The sequence below is a fragment of the Lepisosteus oculatus genome, chromosome 11, assembly GCF_040954835.1.
Source record: "Lepisosteus oculatus isolate fLepOcu1 chromosome 11, fLepOcu1.hap2, whole genome shotgun sequence".
Lineage (NCBI taxonomy): Eukaryota > Metazoa > Chordata > Actinopteri > Semionotiformes > Lepisosteidae > Lepisosteus > Lepisosteus oculatus.
Window position 1 is genome coordinate 4155942 of NC_090706.1, and position 20928 is coordinate 4176869.

Consider the following 20928-nt stretch of genomic DNA (forward strand, 5'->3'; position numbering starts at 1 on the left):
CACTGTAATGAATGACAACTGTGGGAGACAACGGTGAAGCTGAGAAATGCTTTTGAACTTTTCTAAGAGACAGACTGTGTGCAAATGCTGCTTCACTTCAGCCCATGAAGGGTTAAACTCCCCACTCTCAGCCAGCTCACCTGAGAAGACTGGCTGCTTATTAGAAACCAGCAGAGCAACATCAGCGGAAATTGAAGACTCGCACTCTGCTGCCTCTGCCTGCTGTTCCCATGACGATTTCTGCACGCAACGTGTGTATGTTGTCTGCAGTCTATTAAAGCGAAATGAACATGCATCTCCACTCAAAGGGCTAATAAAGTTTTAAATTATGTCACCCACTCCCCAAGAGATTATACTGAAGCATTTTCAGCATAAACGGCTGAAATTGCCAAATAAATCCTCTGATCTCAGCAATCATTGATCTCTAGAGAGCGGTGTAGGAATATTGTCAAGGCTCCTCCTGTATCACACAGGCGTGAGTTGATCATTGATCCAGCAGCACTTCACAGATGTTAAACAGTGGTCCTGCGTGACCAAAGGTTAAAGGCTTACTTGCCAAAAAAAAGAGGAATTTTGGAAGTATAAATTTTTAGCTCTTTTGAATTGGATGTATTTTAAACTACCTCAGAAGATTACGTGATTATATCTAGAAATAAAGAGCTGGGGAATATAAATATATCATACGAAAAAGGCTATACGGTGCTTTGTTAAAACACACATATACATGTTGAATCCCTCCATTTATGACAACAGAGCTTTCGCTATAATTCTACCCTCAGAAGCCATTGGGATTACATTTAAGAATATTCCGCTTTCAGGATTCTGAAGACGACTGGAGCTACCAGGCTAGCTGTTAGCCTGTTTCAGTGACTTTACTATCAAAAACTCAAAAGGCAGTCTTATTGATATGTAATCCCACAGTATACAAGGTGCCTCCGAATGGTACAAGTTTCTAAAGCTGCACACACATGATCAGACTGCACGTAAACTCCAAGACTCCCTGTTGTTCACTACGTATCTGCATCATAAATCAAATTCCATGAGACCTCTGAACTCGGTACAACTGAGATGAATGGAAGGTTTGAAACAATGTCCTAAACAAGTGGATAATCAGGGTACCACCACCCTAGCGGAGATTTGCAAGTCCCTGGTTTCACTCATGTCCCTGTACGAATAAGTGGCTATTAATCCTGCCCACGCTCTCCCCCGCAGTCCGTCTTCACAGGCAGCTCTGAAAGACTGTTGCCACAGCCTCTTTCCCAAGAGGACGTTTCCATGAAGACCTGGGAAGGAGCAGCTCCCAGGCAGCTCTCATTAACTTCCCAAGCCGCCAAGCGCTGAACACAACAACCACCCCCCTTCACAGGGCCTCTCGGCACAGCCAAGGGATGCAAACTATTTTAGAAATGTCCCGTTTCGCCTGCCAGGGGTCCCAGTGCTTCGTCCGTCGAGAAGCACGGCTCACCGCGTTCCCAGATATTCCCAAAAAGAACAGACTGAGCAAAACGCATGCGAGTCTTTTCCTCTTCCCAGAGAGGTGGAGCCGTTTATCAGATGGGAGAAGAGCAGCGACTTCAGTTTCAAGAACGTCAAACCTGAACACGTATACACCGCAAAACCCTTAAGGCTACAAAATGATCGTCTCCGTTTAAGCTTCACGCATGCTAGGGCAGGGTGTTCTGGACCACACACCTACTGGCCTGTGCTCTACCACTACATCTGTTCCACCAAATGCAGCATTAAGGGAATCCCCTCTAATTAGCACTGTAACCTATATAAAAACACTAGGAAAAGCAGAACATCTCCGCAATTTCAAAGAGGTGGTCCTACAGTCCAACACACCTAAAACAACAAAGGTTTTGCATACGCAACCGCTTGAAGAGGGTAAGGAGACGAGGCTCAACTCTGTTAGGTAAAGAAACATTGCATGGTTCAACCACTTTTACTTCAAACATGGTACAATGCCATAGAAATGGTGTATTCTTATCCATTTACCATAAATGGGAAAAAAAGCAAATCACAAAGTCCACATAGTGTTGTTCTGGCCAAGCTAACAGAAAACAGCCAGGAAAAGATCTGGAAGATGCAAAGGAACTATTTTAGGAAACGGAATATAGAGGAGAAGCCAGCTGCCAGAAGTATTCCACACCTATGCTTACTCCAGCAATTAGAGTAATTGTGTCAATTCAACAGAGGAGTTACAAAAAGGAAGATAATTTAGGTTTCAAACTCAGGTCTAAATTTGTTGGTACAACTGGATATTAGGAGTGCTATTTAAGATGTTTACAAACCCATGCTGTAATATCATTAGTGCTTTAAATTTAAAATCGCATGTAGTGTCCATTTTAGCAGCAATTTCTGAACTGCCACTAATCTAAATATTTAAAAGGGAAGCCTAATTAAAAGCACAGTGAAACGTAAACTGCCTAAAGCTGAAAGCTTTACAGAATTTACAGAAACTAATTTCAAAATAACACAAATTAAATATAAAGTAAAAGTCTGAATAATTAAAGAGTTCCTATTCCCTAGTATGATTGGAGATCTTATATTACTTATTACACTTAACATTTAAAAACAAATGAGTCTTATTAACAGGTTAATTAAAGAGCAATCAGTAATACCATATAAACCTGCCCAGGTGACTGCTAGCTGAAATCATGCATTAGTGATGTCTGTTAATGTGTTGCTTCACACCCAGCGGTAACTGGGTCTGGCGTTCCTAAGGGAGTCATTTCTCATTGAGAGCTGTCGCTCCACGCACCTGGGTCAGCTGCTGTGAAAGTGTGTGGAGAACAACAGTTCCTGGAAGAGAAGTCAGCTGTGCAAGACGGCTGTTTTTCAAGTGGACTTGCTGTGAGAGTGCCAGCCTGCATAAAACCATGTGCAGACAGGAGATTTATCCGCTCGGGGACAGAAGAAAACTCGGAGATCTAGGGTTTAAAAATCAACACTCTTCTCTGCAGCTTCTATACATACTGTATACTGTACAAGAGATCAGTGCAGGTTTTTAAAGGCCAAGAAACTATGTGTTGCCAGTTTTACTTTTTTTATCATTAGCTTACCAATTACATTTTCCAAAACGGAAATGAAAATGTCTCTCCATACACAAAAAGAACATCGCATGCAACAGTTATCAGCGAATTTAAGACTAGCTCTCTGTACCTTGTTTTTTCTGAAGTTTTTAAACTCTTTCTACATTCTAATTTAGGGTATTACAAGAACATCATGGGACTCAAATAACTGTTTACGATCGCTGTAATTTAAATATGGAAGCTAACGAACTGCTGTGAAAGTACTGTGTGCCACTGGATCAGATCTAAGCAAACTAGCTGCTCTGCTGCAATGCCTCCCAAGATAACAGACACTCCTGTAGAGTAATGACAGATGACCACTGCATGTTTTGTGTTGGGTATAATACATTGGTGAGGAAACATCTAAACATAGACCAAAAGAGAACCACCCTTTTCTAAATAAAGTGTCCAGGGTGCTTTCTTGGGTTTAACCAAATAAGGATACACATTAAATGAGCCTTCTATCCTAAAAGCCTTTGGGAAAATGTGTCAATATTAACCAGCTTTCCAGGTATTTGAATACTTAGACTAAAAGTGATGGAGTCGGATTGAACCTGTTACTTCCTAGCATGGTGTGATTGTGTTATCAGCTGATTGATATAGATTGATATTGCTGTTGCAGAAGCTAGACTAATACAATCACATTATACTGCATAAACAGAGTGGTGTAGTATGGCTCGATCTCTTCTGTCACAGCTGAACTATATGCACTGATCCTGCTATATAGGAATATGACATTATAGGTGCTTATTCTATATCTTTGACAAATCCACTATTTTGAGCAACGCGAGAATGCTCTTGTTTCATGAAACAAAGGCCAATAAGACAGCATTTATATAATTAAGCCTTGCAATAAACTTGTCCGACCAATAAATGGGCAGACTGTGAAACAGTCAAAGCCAGACAGCTTCCTTACTGATTTGGCAATACAGTCTAGGTGCCAGTGTTGGTCAAGGACGAGTCAGTCTGAGCTGTCTGCATGGTCAAGACAGAGCCACCAGGCTCCTCTCGCCCACACGGGAGAGGGAGGTGCCCAGAAGAACAGCAAACAGAAGAGACGGCAGCGGCCACAGCTTCACTTTCCTTTTCCGAAGGGGAGACGGCCACGCTGCACAGCAGCGCGCTCCCAGCTGCCAAGCTGTTGAGTAACACACAACCCGGGCGAATGAGTCAGAGGCCTAGAATTCCCAGCTCCCACTGGGCACTGCTGCCTCGGTCTCGCTCTCCCGGCGCCTCTCTCTCTCTCGCTCCACAGCGGCTAAAGCCAAGGCTCCGCTCACATCGGGCCTCGAAAGAAATGACTTCATTTTCAAGGTGAAAAGTGCTACTGTCTCCTAGAAGCATCTGGACACAGCACCAGCGAGAACGGCTCCTGCACTCTCTCTTACTTCCTTCATGTTAATTCCTCAAGAACTGGGCTAAAATATACTCATGTAAATTCCCCGACACGCAACACAGCAACAGAGTATTAAATACCATACTTAGGGTGGTTTTCTAAATATATTCAAGCATCCTCCCCACTGTACTGAGGGCTATTTCTATGACGCAGGTACCAGCCATGGTCCCTTCGAGGAGCTAAGCAGGATAATAGGAGAACACGTGGATCAGAGTTTTGGTTTTACAGATATGACTTCCAAAGAAATAGAACAGATTTATTGTTTGTTTTCCCATTTCTGACATACAGTAGTTTTAAGTTTTAAGTTCTTTCAGGGGAACTGAGAGCCATCAAGAATGGTTTCATCCAGATACTCTGCATTCCTGGAGTATAGCACACAAGATTGAGTGAAAGAACACATCTGGACATCTGGGCTTTTGTGTGTTATGAAAACTCACTCTACTGAATCACCACCAGCAAGGCTTTTATAAACAAAGTCAACCACATCTGAGGCAGGAGCTGGAAACACAGAGAGAAACTACTCCGATGTTAACTATTAAGACACTGAAGCACCTTTTAACGCACTCGTTTAAATGGAGAAGTTTCCAGAAGTCCTGCTCGGAGCAGAGTCACTGTATTTAAAATAACTGTTTTTTAAAATATCATTATTCCTTTTAGAGTTTTCTGTGTATGTAGAATGAGACACTCTTCTTAGTACTTATAATTCCAGTATTTAACACAGGCGTTTGGCAAATGAATAAAAAAAAGAGACCACATTTACAACAGCACTTCTGAAGATACCAGAGTCACTGCTCAGACCATGGCAATGTGTGGGACTTCAAATAATCAACAGCTTCTACAGGGAGGGTTTTATTACAACGGGTGGTGGGAGTGTGGAACAAGCTGCCCAGCCATGTCGTTGAAGCTGTAACCCTGACTTCTTTCAAGAATCAGCCCCTGAATGAAGACACTGAAGGCAGCCTGGGACCAGGTCTGAATCGATACAGTTCACTCAGTGGCCTTTCACACAGGCCCACGGCCAGATCTCAGCCATCTTGGATTTCAACACTCCCATCCACATGCCATTGAGATGGAGCCCCCCCGTGTTCAAACTGGCAATATAATGACATGAATACGGGCTGGGGCGGCTGTAGATTTCCAACACTGTCAGGCTGGCCTTGGACGTATACTTACGACCCTGGGCAGCCTCGCAAGAGTGAGCTCAGGGCTGTTCATATTCTTTTTATGGGAGTTTCCCCCACTGAGGAAGAGGTACCAGGACCAACCTGTGACTGAAGCAAAGATCAAAGTGAACAAGTCTGGCTGCTCTCAGAGAAGGACTGCAATTGCAAACACACTACAGCAACTGGGACCTAGCTTCCTAGTGAACAGCAATTCTAATTAGGCACTTGCAAGCACATTTTCCCCAAGCAGATTTCTGTGATGATCAGCAGGACACTTTGTGCTCCTTCTCCCAGCTGGACAGGAGGCTTTGCGGAGGACATGTGATCAGAGGAACTTAAGCAGCGGGGGGTTTAAATGGGCCACAGCTACACCACACCCCCTGAGCAACCCTTTGTGAAAGGAAAAAGAAAATGGGACGACGGGGAGAAAGTTCAACAGCCATGAAAAAGCCAGTTTCGATGTGCACAGTTGCCCATCATGCTCCAGTGAGAGGTAATCGTACAGTAATTTCCACCGTTAATGTTTGCTAAAAAAAAGTGACTTTTGCACTCTCATTAAAAACCAGTTTGTTTCTATTCCCCCCATCAGCTTCCAAAGCCTACAGCTCAGCTATACCCAGGCAGTAAAAAAAACAACAAAGCAATTTCATGAAGCTATTAAGCTACATTAATGGTATATTTCCCTTACAACTGTAAAAAAAATTGAAGTAAATTTATGGATTTGTTTTTCTATGTGTAATAATTCCCAGTAGGACATCTCCCATAAAATAACTTCTGGGGTTACTCTGAGGTACAAATCAGTTGAGTACAACAAATGAGTGGAAATTCTAAAATAAAAAACTGCCTGTCTTCTGAAATAGAATAAAAGAGTAACTGGATAATCTGAAGAAAGGCTGTCGTTCTCTGCTTTCAGTGAAGTTGACAGACAGGTGACAAACTCCCAAAATCTGCTAAATCAAAGGTAGTAAAACAGAAGACATGAAAATACTGTAGCTTCAGTGACATTTCTTAAGAGCAAATTCCTGCTCAGTAGAAACTGTGCTGTTGGAAAAGGGGGGGGAGGGCTGGTCCCTAAAATTAAAATTGGAATCTCGCCACCTAATGATCAACCCTTTGTTAAAATTCCAGCACGTAGCCATCAGGGATCCACCGGAGACACCCAGAATAGTCTGAATTTGCAATTTAACCCAAGACACGAGTGTTTCCACTGACGTCCAACTCAATTTAAAATCTACAGCAGCAGACAATTCTGCTATTATCCAGTGTAGCATATTTCACAGAGATCCTCGTTTAGTACTATTATTTTTGCTTCTTTCACAGGTCAATGACGCAGCACGTTCAATGAAGTTGAGGTATAAATACTGTTCCTCCCTGTGTGGCAGGTTAACTCTTTGACCTTGAGATATTCCCATAGAATTTACTTCCAGTATCACAATCGCAGAACCAGGGGCCAGGCTTGCTAAACTCAGAATGGTCTTCGTTTCCCCATGACGTCTCTATAAACACCAGCCTTGTGCAGAGCTGTCTGCAACAAGCCCTCTTGTTCAGTTTTGTGTGCTCGCCTTTTTATGATCACTGTTATGCAAATAATGTCAAGGCATATGGCATTAATATGGCTGGGCTCTATAATCATAAGCTATGATTCTGGAGCTAATAAGTTATATTTAAACAGAACTTATTCCAAAGTCAAAGGAAATTTTACAAAACCATAATACAGAGCTTCTGCTGACTGACAGATAATTACTGCAGAAGTCAGAGAGGTCACTTTCACTCAGAAAAACCTTCCGAGCTAAGGGAAATGGAAACATTTCTGCCGTTTTAATAAGGCAGGTCAGCCACACTCTACATTCTGTTCTAGAGGTTTATCCGAATACCTGCTTGAATTGAAAAAAGGCCATCTATCACACAGTTCTGGGATGAACAAAAGGAGGTTTGTTATCCCTCAACAAGGATTGACCCTGGCTGTCCCGACATTTCTTTCAGATGTTAGAGAAAGTTTAAGGGTGCACTGTCACCATGTGTGCAGACATCACTCAACAGCATTATGAAAAGGGGTAAAAATGGGGTTAAAACAGCAAGTTAATACAACGACTAGACACTAGGTCAGCAGCACCACACTTATGAGAAGAGCACCTGAAGAATTATTTACTTAGTTTTCATGCACTGTTGACTGTCCATTGGTTTAAACCAACCCAGCTTCTGGGGAGCAGCTGAAAACCTTTGATCTGGTATGCAGATTTCAGGATTTTGCTGACATCTCCATCTCCATCTCTTCTGTGGAGGAGTAACGCCGAGCAGAGAATGAAACGACGCCAAAAAAGGAAGGCTCTCTCAGCACACAGAAGCATATAGTTGGCCGGGTGGGTAACTGTCAAAACAGCAGACTCAGCCCCATTTCCTGCTGGTTCACTAATAAACTCAATGATCGCTGACTGATCGTTCTACCATCTGCTCAATGACCAGCACCTCTGCCCTACAGAGCCTCTTAACACTCCTCCAAAGGATGCAGACCAGTATTTCTCCATTTTTGTTCCACGTGCCACTTAAAACTTAAAATTACAAATACCAGTGCTTTATGGACAGTCTCTATTGGCAAGACACAAAAGCAAACCATTAATCAGCACAGGTTTTGCAATTGAAGGCTTCAATTCAACTGGCGCTTTCTTGTTTTAATCACACCAGAGTGAGTTTTCACCCCGTCAATTAGCGACTGATAAACCATCAAGTCAATCTCACCAAGGGGTGGTTGGGAGTTGGGAGGATACCTTTTTGATGTAAAAGCATACCTTGGTTTAAAAGGAAATTCCAAAATGCATTTACCACGGGGACAAAGAGAATGTGGCCAGTCTTCTCAGGTGTTTAATGCAAGTATTTCTCCAGAGTCTGTATTTCCATTATAATGTCATTATGACCTCCTAATAATGCAAGCTTCTGGGTGCTGCTCTGGCGGGCAGATAAGCTTTCATACAGAATTCTACAAGAACGTTGACAATGTTGTATCTGTAGAAAGGCCTGAAAAAAAATGGTAAATCGCCATACATGACAAATGAAATTGAGTTTTGATTTTGCAAACTCAAAATCATTACAACTCTATATTTCAAATGCAATGTTCTTTGCCAAATGAAAGCGTTAGCCACTACAGATGTACGTCAGGACTAAATCTAAACCACAGTATCGTACAGCAGTTTGATCTGCAGTTAGACATCCAGGCTCTTAAAAGCGGTTCTTCCTTTGTGCAATTTACAGGGCGTCATGGCTAAAAAAACTAGGATCCACACTTCCTTTCTTGAGCAAAAACAAGGAAATCCCACATAATCCTTTGTTTCTGCAGTTACAAAAAAATAATTACCCTGTTTAATGTTAAGGAGGCATGATTAGCTCTTCTTCTGCAAAGCAAAGCAGCACACCATTTCTTAACTGCTCTGAGCTGGAGCAGAGCCAAACGTGATATAGACGCTTTAATCATAAAATGCACTTGGAGTTCAGGTTCACGAGATCTAATCACATTGCAGAGTTGCAGTGCTGAAATACATCACTTCCATCTCTGAAATACAGGCTTCTCTTGTCAGTTGGCATTTCATAAAATGGTAAGCAGACATCAGGATGAAAGCCATGCATACCCTTGAGTGCTATATGCAGACACAGGCACAGCACCTTCTGAGAAACTGAACAAGCAGTACAATACCTTTCCAGGCAGTCAGTTACTAACAGATGGAGCAGAAAATCTGACATTTAAGTAGCTCTTCAAAAAGCCCTCAGAGAGCCGACTCTTGACTCTGCATGTTCACCAAGGTTACACTGTGCTTGGGAAATGGAAATGGCTAAGGTATGACTAGAGAGGTCTGCTTCTTTCCAAATCCCCCATACAGCTTCTATAAAAGCTTGAGATCTTTATAAGCCACTCCTGACATGTCAGGCAATAGCTGGAAGCAGCCATTTTCTCAGAAGGAAACTTGTGCAGTGTTAAGCGGTTAAGACCTTCTCTTCAGCCTTGGCAAAAAGCTTAAAAACAGCTCAAAGTTCCAGAAGCGTCCAAGTCTAAAATAACATCTGCTTTGCCAGGAGCTTTGGTCTGTGGAGGCAGAGGCAAGAATAACTAAATGCAACTGCAGACTGTAACCAGCGCAGGGTGGCAATCTTTGCTTCCTGCAGATTCTGCTGGAAGGGCCTCGGAACGCGACAACGTAGAGTAACGGACTGAGGAAGCGAGGGGGCACCACCCTCAGGAGCAAAAAAATAATAATCCAAACAGCTTGACTGCAACTGGCAGGCCAAAGCAGGCCACGCTCGGCATGAGCCTCGCCGTTCTCCTGCAATGACGGGGTGTGCCTGTGAAATGCAAGTGCTGAAGATGCAGGCTGAGTATCGGTACCAAACCATTTTGAATTCCATATATCAGAAGCGACGAGGTAAAACCGGACCAACTATATAACCGACCTCAGCCTTTGTGACAACAGGGAGAAGTTAGGCCTTACTACAGAAGGTTTGACAATAGATAGTCCCTGACTAAATAAACCAGAATTATGATTTTTTGGAACAGGAGGGCCATAGTAGTTAGGACTGTCTGTACTGTGATGGCTGTAAGCAAGTCAGTCACCAAACTGTCTGTACGAGTTTAGTTACTGTATGTGTTGCAGCTACACAGTTTGGGGTAAAGGAGATAAGGGGGAAATGAAGGCGGCATTAAATACATTCAAACAGTTGGACAATAACTAAGCAAGTAATGCCATATACTAACAATACATAAAATGAGCTACACACCTGTACTGCGGCTTTATAAACTGTCTGCCACTGTTATATTCTCAAATCAATAGCAGTCTTCTAGAGAAGAGTCTGCTATACTAAGCGGCGGAGGGTTCTTTTGTTTTTCTGTTGTACTGTTGTTTTTTACACCTTTTCTGATCTGGCATAATGCAAAATGGCTATGTGTGCATGATTTAATTGTCTCCCATTCTTTTAAACATATCACCCCGTGTGCACTCCACCACATTTTTTTTACTGCCAAAAATACTTCACACAATTACCTTTATGTATAAGAATCATTTCCTCAATCTTCTGTAGTGACTGTATTCACAATGGCTTTGGCACTGACATTTCCAGAAGTCAATATCAGCCTGCTAAACCCGAGAACAGATCGAGTCCGACACCCAAAGCTTTAAGGCATTTGGCTTATGAGTGTGTCACTGACACAGAGGTGCGTTACTAGTGCCACATAGAGCCCCGGGGTAAGATTGGCTAATGTGTCTGTAAAACTGAATAATAATGAGATGACAATATCACAGTGCACACACTAGGGAACTGTGTATTCCTGTACTGTGGAAATGTTATCAAAGAACCAACATGTACTCTCAAATGGAATTCCTAGTACACTGTATTAGGAAACATTATCAAAGAGTATTACAGTTCAATGGTTTTGGTTGGGCTTGCTTTGCAACAATTCTACTATACCATTGTAAGGCCACGTCTCTATGCAAATAACTTCCAGCTCGGCCACCTCTGACAGGAAAAGTAATCACAAACGATATCGCTGTGCAACACAAGGGGGTCAGAAATATCCGTCTGAGGGGGTGCAAAATCTTGCACTTGACGGTTCCCTTTCCCAGGTGTGGGCATGGTTCAGCGGTCTTGCTCTTCTGCGATCATGTTTAAATACAAATAACTAAAGAATCAGGATACAGCACATTACGTCTGTGTTTTACAAAAAGCAAAAAAACAAAACAAAATGAAGATGCAAGATAAAATACAACATTTTCAAGATGCACTATTTGAAAAATTAGGCCTCAAAGATGTGCTGTGTAAAATAACCTTAAGCAGTTTTTTTTTTTAATTGCAGTCTTACAAGGGACTTACACTATCCTTGCGAAGGATTTACAGGATTGTGTACTTTGGACAATGATATAGGCGTTCTAAAACATACTTCAAAAACACAAGCTACCTAAACCTGGCAGCAGTCACTCTCATGATTCAGCACGAGAAGAGGGGTGTGGTCAGCGACAAGGAGCTCCATCTCCACTATCAGACAGCCTCGACAGGTGTTGTTTCTTCTCAGCACTGCTGCACATATCAGAGCTCAGGCCCAGGAGGTTAAGAATTTCTAATGCTCACAAGCTCACATTAATCCTATGGACACCCTTTGCATTGTCTTTTCAAGGAGGTCCTTTAATCGTTTTTCGCTGCATTTGCTCATGTTTACAGTGGTTATGAATGATCGCGGGATAAAGGCAGGTTCCACCCTTGGTGATCAGGCCACAGTTGTCCTGGGATAAGATTCCGCTCATTATAACCCCGTCCTTCACTGCGCCCTGAGGCGCCACCTCCGATGTGAACAACCGCCACCCCCAGTTTCCACAGCAACCCTGGCACATTCAAAAACAATTTACAGAGTGAGTTATTAGCCCAGGAACTTCATATGATTTCATGACTCAGTTCCCCATGTTCACTTTTGTTCCAGCTAACCAATGAGGTCATCTGATTAAGGAATCTATAAATAGCTTTCTAGAAAAGCCTGTGTTATAGGCCATTAGGTCAACGACGTAATAATTTATTTTGGGACCTGGTGCAACACCTACTGTATGAATGGTCATGTGTCATCATTTCCACAGTAAAAGAGTTTACATCATCAGCCAAACTGCACTTCCTTCTCACATGTATGGAGAAACTTTTCCTTTACCAATATGGAAGAAAATCCAGATGAGCCCAATGGCCTTCTCTCATTCACAACCTCTCGAATACATCTGCATTACTCCATTACATCATCCAGGTGGGGGCTGCACACTGGCGGTGGTGTAGGGGAGTCCCCATTACCTGTAAAGCACTGAGTGGAGTGTCCAGAAAAGCACTATATAAAAGTGTAAATTATAATCTCTTACAGACCCCCCCTCCCCAACAACTAGCAATTGCAAGCAGTATGCTAGAAGCCTCTGAAATAACTTATCCGCACTCACAACACGATGCCATAGAGGATATCAATAACCACCCTGAGCAAATTCAAGCACAATGCTATCAGCCATTGCCAGGTGGGACTACCGGAACACCAAGACAAGTCTTCAAGTGTCACGATGGCTTGGGCTGCTCTTTTTAAAGCCATCTCTGACATACAATGAAAAGACTATCCCCAGTCATCAATAATAGATCTGTACATGCTAACAAGTGACACAAGAGAATAGGAGAGTAACGCAAACCCGTTGTCCCCTCAACTTTTCACAATCCACAAAGACATCTCTCCTGAAAGGGCTATCCCAGTCCAAGGCGTCCCAATTCATAGGTCTGGGACAAATGTCTGAATCAAACAGGAAGCAAAGCTAAGTGTAATTGGCACTTATTAATGTTAAATAATGGGCACAATGCCTAGGTGTAATTCTATACCAAGAAACAACAGGGAAATTTGCATATTAGATTTTTACAATGTCAAAACGTGCAAAACAGCTGCTATCCATAAGATTCCCATGTCCCCTAGCAGTATTTAGAACAGTTTCATACACTCAAACATGAACGTTCATTATCTGCCATGCCTGCAGGAAGTCAAGAAGAGAAAACTGGACTAGCTCAGTATTTAACACAGCAGACAAAGACCACAGTGGAGTCAAACCTGGGTGGTGATGGGGGGAGGGAACGGGGGCAGTTCATGCTTTCCTGAATGTCATCTGGGGTGAAAGGTTTGACTTTATCAAAGGCCTCGCACGCAACTGCAGCAGACAGTGTATGTTTAGAAATTAACCGACATGGGCAGATCTATTTAAAAAAAAGGACAATACAGATTAATTTAAGAATTCAAAAGAAAAAATGAACTTAGATTTCTGCCGATCCCTTCTCAAAAATTAGCAATACCTGCGGTTTGAGGAAGAATTTCATTTTAGCAGCCATGCACATTGGTGCAGATAATGTGGCTTTTATTATTTTTTAATGAGAAGACAATTCCACAAGGGATTCCTTTTCATTCTTTAATTTGGGGGCTGGCAGCGAGATGAAGTAGAAATCTAGACACAATGCTCATGAGGAAATGGGTTGCAGAGTCCGGCACTCCAGTACCTCACAGTTGAGGATGTGCATTCATCCTCAAAACCATCCAGATCCTTCTCCTTTCTGGTTCGCTCATGTTTCACGCTGGGCTGTGCATCAGCCTCACACTCTTCCAAACCCAGCCCAATATTCACCCATTATAAAGCCAAACCAGACTATTTTTAGCACTATGTGCTACAGTCGGGCATGACTTGGGCACTGCACTGAGCGAGCGAGCCGTTCACTCGGACTGAGCTACTGCTTTCACGACGGACAGTGGACAAAAGCCATTGTTACCGCCCTCTCACACACACACAAACATTTTCAAAATGCAATAGCCTGGCACATTCTCTCCGACCCTGAATTACACAAAGGGGCATGTCATGGCATCAGACACTGCACAGCAGGTGCTATCGAGGTGCAAAGTATCTCAGCCCTTGCTCCCGAACTTGAACTTCAATTTAAATCTGTTAATCTGCACATTTACAGCAAAGACACAACGAAGAGACAAATTGCAAAGTCCACGGACAGGAAAAGGTATTCTTGCTCAGAGGTAAAGAGGGATCTCCTCAGCATCATATCATGCAGGATGATAACACCGCATAAGCACTCGCTTAACATATGTCAGACCTTTCAGAGTTATCCCAAACAAAATACAAGTCAATTTTAGCTCTGCTACGCTTTAAGGAAAATTGTTATCTGGAGAATAATTTACTGGTGTGATGTGTGAGTATTTTCCCCAATTTCCTTGACACCGGTTTATCGTGGCTCGCTGGTGTGCTGAGTCGAGTCTCTCAAGTTCCACACCTCTGCAATCAAACTCGTGAACCTGCCCACTTCTGATGAAAGCGCAATTTCATTTGGGAGCAAATGTTAAAATAATGATCCGACGCACGCAGCTCTCAGAGAAGCGTTAAAATATGTGATGTGAAACTAATAACCGCGTACGACGATAAAATATTTTGTTCGTTGTAGAGTCTGGTCGGAACCCTTCAAAAGACTCGGTTCAGTTTTTAAAAAAAAACGTGGCTCAGACTCCAGGAGTTTCAGAGTTTCAGCTCCTCCAGGAGCAAAGTGGCGTTTTTGCCTTTTCTCGAATGTGCCCAGCAAAGATCGCCTTCTTCTGAGAGAGGGGGAGGGTATCCTGTTATTCTTTCTCGGTTTCAAAGTTTTCTAACACAAAAGAACTTCTTCACCCTACTCCAATCACCAGCTGAAACCCTGGACCAGAAATTAGATGGATTTTTAAGTAAAGCATATTTCCGTTTTTGGTATGTAGGCCAAAGAAAGTTGAAAACTGCTTACGTTTGAGATCATTAATCATTCGTTATACCAGACGCCATACAACGGTTTTGCCAAATACAGTAGTTGCTTAAATATAACGTTGTTTATACAGACAGCATACTGTAGCTTAGCGTTGGAAAAGTAGTACAGACTGTTGCGCCTAGGCGTCAAAGGTATGTTGCATTTTTTAAGCTAATACAACAGTTATGAATGCAGTCTCTATTTGCCCGTTTTCTCCGTGCGTATAAAAAGCAGAAAACTCATCGCATACGCCCATGTATTGTGGCTGAAAACCTTCCTATACACGGCAGTCCCAAGTGCTACTGGAGAAATCTGGACATTTTACCTGCTCTTAGCAGTCTTTCTACACACAAACCATTATGCATGCTTTAGGCGTTGGCAAGATCAAGCAGAGGAAAAACGTGCAATGTGGACTGTGCAAACTAACGGTCCTTATTCTACAGCGCAAACGCCAGAAATGTAAATGAAATAGAAGTATCGGTTAGGCAACACAATGCCACCTCCCTACTGTGAACAATCCTAACTTTCAAAGAATAGAAGCATTGTGTCGTTTTATCTCGGTTTTTCGTACTCAGACCCAGCTAGTTTATACGGGGGAAAATGTCCATCTGCCGTATTTACACGTTCTTATTCGTTTCAAAACGTACTTCAAACGCCCAAAGTTTTATTTGCTGCAGAGCACGGCTGTTTAAACGGGAGGGAATAAAACTGAATAAGACGGGAGGGAGCCAAAAACAAAGAAGTTTTGTTTCCCGCATCACTCCGGCTTCACTTACCTTTACAAAGAGCTCGATAACCGGCTCGTTATCCCCCTTCACTCCGTTTTGGGGTACCGACAGCGACATAGCGGACCGCGTTTCAAAAGCTCTTCCAACAGTCCACAGAAATTACTTTTTTTTGACGCAGTCTTCTCACTTATTTTTCTGTCCCCCCTTCCTCCGTTCTCCTTTTTTTTCCCCCTTCCTTTCAGCCCAGCGGTCAGCAGCGGTGTATTTTATTTATTTATTCTTTTTGTCCTCCCCCAACCCAATAACGTCGCCAAGAACTGCGGTGAGACTGAGCCGCGCCGAGTCTGGCCGGAGAGAGCGCACGGCGGACAGCCCGGGACTGGAAACCCCTCAAGATGCTCTTGCAGTCGCCTCGCCTCTGCGCGTACAACACTGCGCCCCCCGGCTCACCGGAAACCCCTCGCTACAAAACTGTTGCAGAAGAGAACACCCCCCACACACACACACAACTAGGGGAGAAAAGGCAACGGGAATATTTCAAGCTGTGATGTCACACACACACACACATGGCGCAGACGAAGTGGGTGGGTCTATCCAGCAGGAGAAGGGATGGCGCTGGGAATTTGGGGATCTTAGCAGAAGAGAAGTATCCGGACTGGCTCACCATCTGCGAGGCTGAAGCTGGGTTTGTTTGTTTAATTTTGTTTAATTTTTTTTTCCTCTTTGGAAATTGAGTTGGAAATGCATGACCTAATGTCTGCTCTTTTTTAAAAAAAAATTTACGCTCATTAAATTATTGTTTATTCTGGAGTAAAGACACCGTTTACCGTTCACCGCCCATAATATCTTGCTGTTTGGTTTTCTTATCGCTTGGAAATGCTGTACTTGTAAAGGTTAAAGCCTCGGCACTTATTTAAAACGCCACACCTACGAGTGTATACAGTATATTTACAGTATATCTTTTTCACTCAGGGCAAGAGTGGTTTTCATCACGCTCTGGCATGATGACTAGCATCTGACTTGATGTAACAAACTGACACATTAAAAAGGGGGAATTTTCCTCTTGTGAAATAACAAGGGCTTATAGAGCCAGCTTTCTAGTGTTACCACGGTTAAAGGAAATCCTTATTAAAAACGAAAATAGAAGTGTGAAACTAGTGTTTAAAATAAGACGTTTGCAATTTAATCTTTGCTTTCTGTTCTATAAAAAACTGGATGATCTCATCTAAAAGTAAGCACAGTATCACAGTGTAAAGCATTACAAGAGAACTGTAATGTGATTAACAACAGAATCCAAAATAGGGCATATTAAATCGTGCCTCGTCTCAGGAAAAAAAAAAAGTATTGTTAATTGTGAAACTAAGACTTTAAATTTATGTGGATGTGAAACTTCAAACTTAAAAAACGGGTGATCCTTTTCATACCGTGCGTTGCGTTTTTACTATTGCATCTTACAGGCATCAGTTTATTTTTTTCATTTCTAGTTTTTCAGTGCTCAAAGGAGAGACCGGAGGAGGAGGCTGGGATGCCCACTGGCTGAAACTCGGAAGGAAAGCACAGGAGTTGTCGCACCGAAGGAGTGCTTGAGAAAATACTGCGGAAGGGGGAAAAGATTACCTTAAGTCAAGGGGTGACGCTTGAAATGTTAAGTGATGTTTTTTTTTTATTTTGTGCAAGCCCTGGCTTCTAGTGAAATCGAGTTATGCATCTTTGAAGAGGCTTCAAGCTCCATTAAATCGCATTTGCAACCCTGCCGAATCAGGGCCTTGCTTCTTTTCCCTGCAAAGTCATCATGGCATTGATCGGTTAGCTACAGAAGCGCAGGGAATGCAACACAAGGAGAGGGAGCAGGCCCTCGACTGCAGGCAGGCAACTGGAGGAAGTCCCCAAGCCCTTGTTATTTTCCCAGATCTTCACAGAAACCACACTATGCAGCTATTTCTGCCTCTCATTTCAACAACAGTCAATTTTGGGTTTCAGGCAGGTGTGTAAACAATTAATTCCTGGGCATCTTTGTTTTCTTGGAGCAATGGGGTGGGGGGGGGGGGGGATGAATTCACCTTGTTAGTAAGACTACAAATTCATATTTAATCTTAGGATTTTAGGCTAGAATGTAAATGTCAAAGAAACCATGTTAGCTGGATAAAACTGCAGAGCTCACTGCAGACTTCCTGATGTGCCGACATACAAATTGACGAGCATACCCATGATCAAGACATGCCTGGGATGTGATGTGATATGTCTAATATGCTAAAAATGAAAATATGAAATCAAAATTACCCTGAATTAGTTGTATTAGTACACCCTTAAAAGAAGTGTACTGTGCTATGCTTCTTTAATGCCATACAGCAGTAGCAATAGAGCTGTTTACAGGCCGTAATACTTTATCTGAAAAAAATAAAGTATAAAAAAATAACTAAAATTTTGAGCAAATGGTCCAGGATTTTAATGTTTCAGGGTACATCTCAGCTAGATACTAAAAGATTTAATAAATGCGTTTTCTCAGTCCCCTAGAACAAAGGATATCGGGCAACTTATTTTCTATAAAGACACTAAAAACAGCTCAGTGCAGACAGAAAAATCTGTTTTGTAGACAGGCTTGTGACTTTAAATTTTCCTTCTCTGTGGTTTATCGGTGTTCTGCAGGAACACTCTGACCAGTAACGAGAGGTCAGGAAAGGAAGCAGACACAAGGTCTTCAGACAAACACAGGAGGAGAATAAAAACAGGTGATTTTTTACCCATCCAGTCAACAAAGAGTAATAGCAACCTTGCCTTGTGTGACAGATGTGAGACATTATGAGAAATAACCTACTATACAAGAGATTGCCTGGGTATGTTTCCTTACCACTCCAATCCCTTCTCAACAAATTAAAGATTTAAATATAAAGTAATAAAAGTATTACATTATTTCTCTACACAGAAAAATTGTTTTTGCAATTTACACCTAAAAGGTTACACCTCCGTTGCCAGGGCTGCATCGTACGAATTCTAACTCGGTCACTTCCTGTACCTGGATGGGAGACCTCCTGGGAAAAACTACGGTTGCTGCTGGAAGAGGTGTTAGTGGGGCCAGCAGGGGGAGCTCACCCTGCAGTCTGCGTTGATCCTAATGCCCCAGTATAGTGACAGGGACACTGTACTGTAAACAGGCGCCATCCTTCAGATGAGATGTAAAACCGAGGTCCTGACTCTGTGGCAATTAAAAATCCCAGGGCGTTTTTCGAAAAGAGTAGGGGTGTAACCCCGGCGTCCTGGCCAAATTTCCCGTTGGCTCTTACCAATCATGGCCTCCTAATAATCCAGAATCTATGAATTGGCCTCATTACTCTGCTCTCCTCCCCCCTGAGAGCTGATGTGTGGTGAGCGTTCTGGCGCACTATGGCTGCCGTTGCATCATCCAGGTGGGGCTGCACATTGGTGGTGGTGGAGGGGAGTCCCCGTTACCTGTAAAGCGCTTTGAGTGGAGTGTCCAGAAAAGCGCTATATAAGTAATAATAATAATTGCTTACACTTATATAGCGCTTTCCTGGACACTCCACTCAAAGCGCTTTACAGGTAAAGGGGATCCCCTCCACCACCACCAATGTGCAGCATCCACCTGGATGAGTGGATAAGTGCAAGCAATTAATTATTTCAGATCACACTGATCATTCGTCAAAATCAGATTTCCTTCTGATGAGTCCCCTGGTTTAATCACAAGCCACTCTTAGTCCTTCCCTAACACCCAGCTGCAAATATAAATGACCCTCGCCTGAAAATGCATCTCTGATTTGTGTTCAGTGTTAAAAAAAATTACAAGAGAAATCAGAAATGAGTATTTTGTGGCCACAGAAGCTGGAGCAGTACATGCATATAGGGACATTCACTGTAGAGCACCTGGCCACACAGCTTCTCATACTGCATTTGGCATCCGAATAATCAAAACCCAAAAGGTTAACAAAGGTGGCTCATAAATACCAACACGCTGGAGTTGCTATCTATAACCTTGACTGGCTGCCTAGAGCACATCAACGCAGGAGATAATGGTAATTTGGAGGACATCTCCCCCTTTTAACATGCCACTTATTTGAAGAATGTGACAAGTACTGTACAGATGTCTGTTCTCGACGTTTTGACTTGGAAGGAATCTAAATATCCACACAAAGGGGAAAAAACAATGCTAGAACCTGTGTAGTCAGCTACCGCAAAAAGAAAATTACAATTATCTTGGAAAACATTTCTCAAATTTAGGTTTATTCCATGCTGAAAAAAAGAAGAAAGAGAACACAACGTTTCGGCCGTGGAGACACCTGAAGAAGGCTCCACGGCCGAAACGTTGTGTTCTCTTCCTTCTTTTTTTTCAGCATGGAATAAACCTATTACTTGTTCCTTTGCAGCCTACGCATGCTGACGCAGCTACCCACCTGAACTATTTCTCAAATTTGTCTTGCAAAGTACAATGACTGGTGTCGTCAATCAAGTCACTTTCAGTGCTTCAAATCTTTTTAAGCTGTTATTGTTGCTATTGCTCTTCTGAGTCAAAATTCAATGTGCCCAGTTAAGGGACACAAGCTTAAATCGTAATGTGGAGTGTAATTATCAAGTTTCCTTCAAATCAAGACTAATGCTTTTACAGAATATACATCAATCTAGAAGGGCTATACAAAACCTGGAATTTTGTAACATCAAGGTTTATTCTTCCTGAACTTTCAACAAACACTGTACATTTGAAAAGTTGGTAATTGTTAGGAAAGGTTCATTTTCAACATGCTGACCAACATCATATAAAAATACATCGTGTCACAATGGCCCTAAAGATCCACTTTTTCCATTCTGCTAAAATTAAAAAAAAAAACTGTTAAAGCCATTTCAGTTACATCATATGTAGCTCTAGTTCCTTTCGATGTGGAAATCTAAATTTGACAAATTATGCTTTTTGCATCTCCACCAAGAGATTACGTTTTTCCTGTTTTTAATAGGTAAACTTAACTAGGATTCATTTCCACCCTTGTGTATTATAAACCAGAAGCCATGCAAGATTTAAGGTTTTTAGCAATACAGCATGTGTTCACAGGCATAAACATGGAAAAGGAACAGGAACAGGGTGCTTTGAAGACCTGAAAATTGAACACTAAATCCAAGAGGATTTGTAAATCAAGGAATAAACATACTGCTATTTAATAATCATCCTTTTAACACTTAAATACAAATACTCTGGGTGTTTAGGATTCACATTGTAGCTTTAAAATGTTTACCTTCAGGATGTTTTTCAACAGCAAAAACTC

The 20928-nt window shown here is 42.3% G+C and overlaps 1 protein-coding gene and 1 long non-coding RNA gene across 3 annotated transcripts in view; one reads left to right on the forward strand and one right to left on the reverse strand.

Annotated features, from left to right (window-relative positions):
- LOC102684723 (chloride intracellular channel protein 4) overlaps positions 1-15794 on the reverse strand; it is a 28485-nt gene extending 12691 nt beyond the window's left edge. Inside the window, exon 1 of the mRNA XM_006631243.3 lies at positions 15710-15794. Within this exon, the coding sequence (XP_006631306.1) occupies positions 15710-15778 (69 nt within the window). The 5' untranslated portion in view covers positions 15779-15794. The remainder of the gene's footprint in view (positions 1-15709) is intronic.
- Positions 15795-16218: 424 nt separating this feature from the next.
- On the forward strand, positions 16219-18560 carry LOC107077519 (uncharacterized). 2 transcript variants are annotated; one of them, XR_001478542.2, is made up of 3 exons: positions 16219-16346; positions 17146-17645; positions 18308-18560. It is a non-coding gene; the product is annotated as an uncharacterized lncRNA (long non-coding RNA). The 2 variants fall into 2 exon arrangements; XR_001478543.2 differs by having other exon boundaries at positions 17146-17305.
- Positions 18561-20928: the final 2368 nt, after the last annotated feature.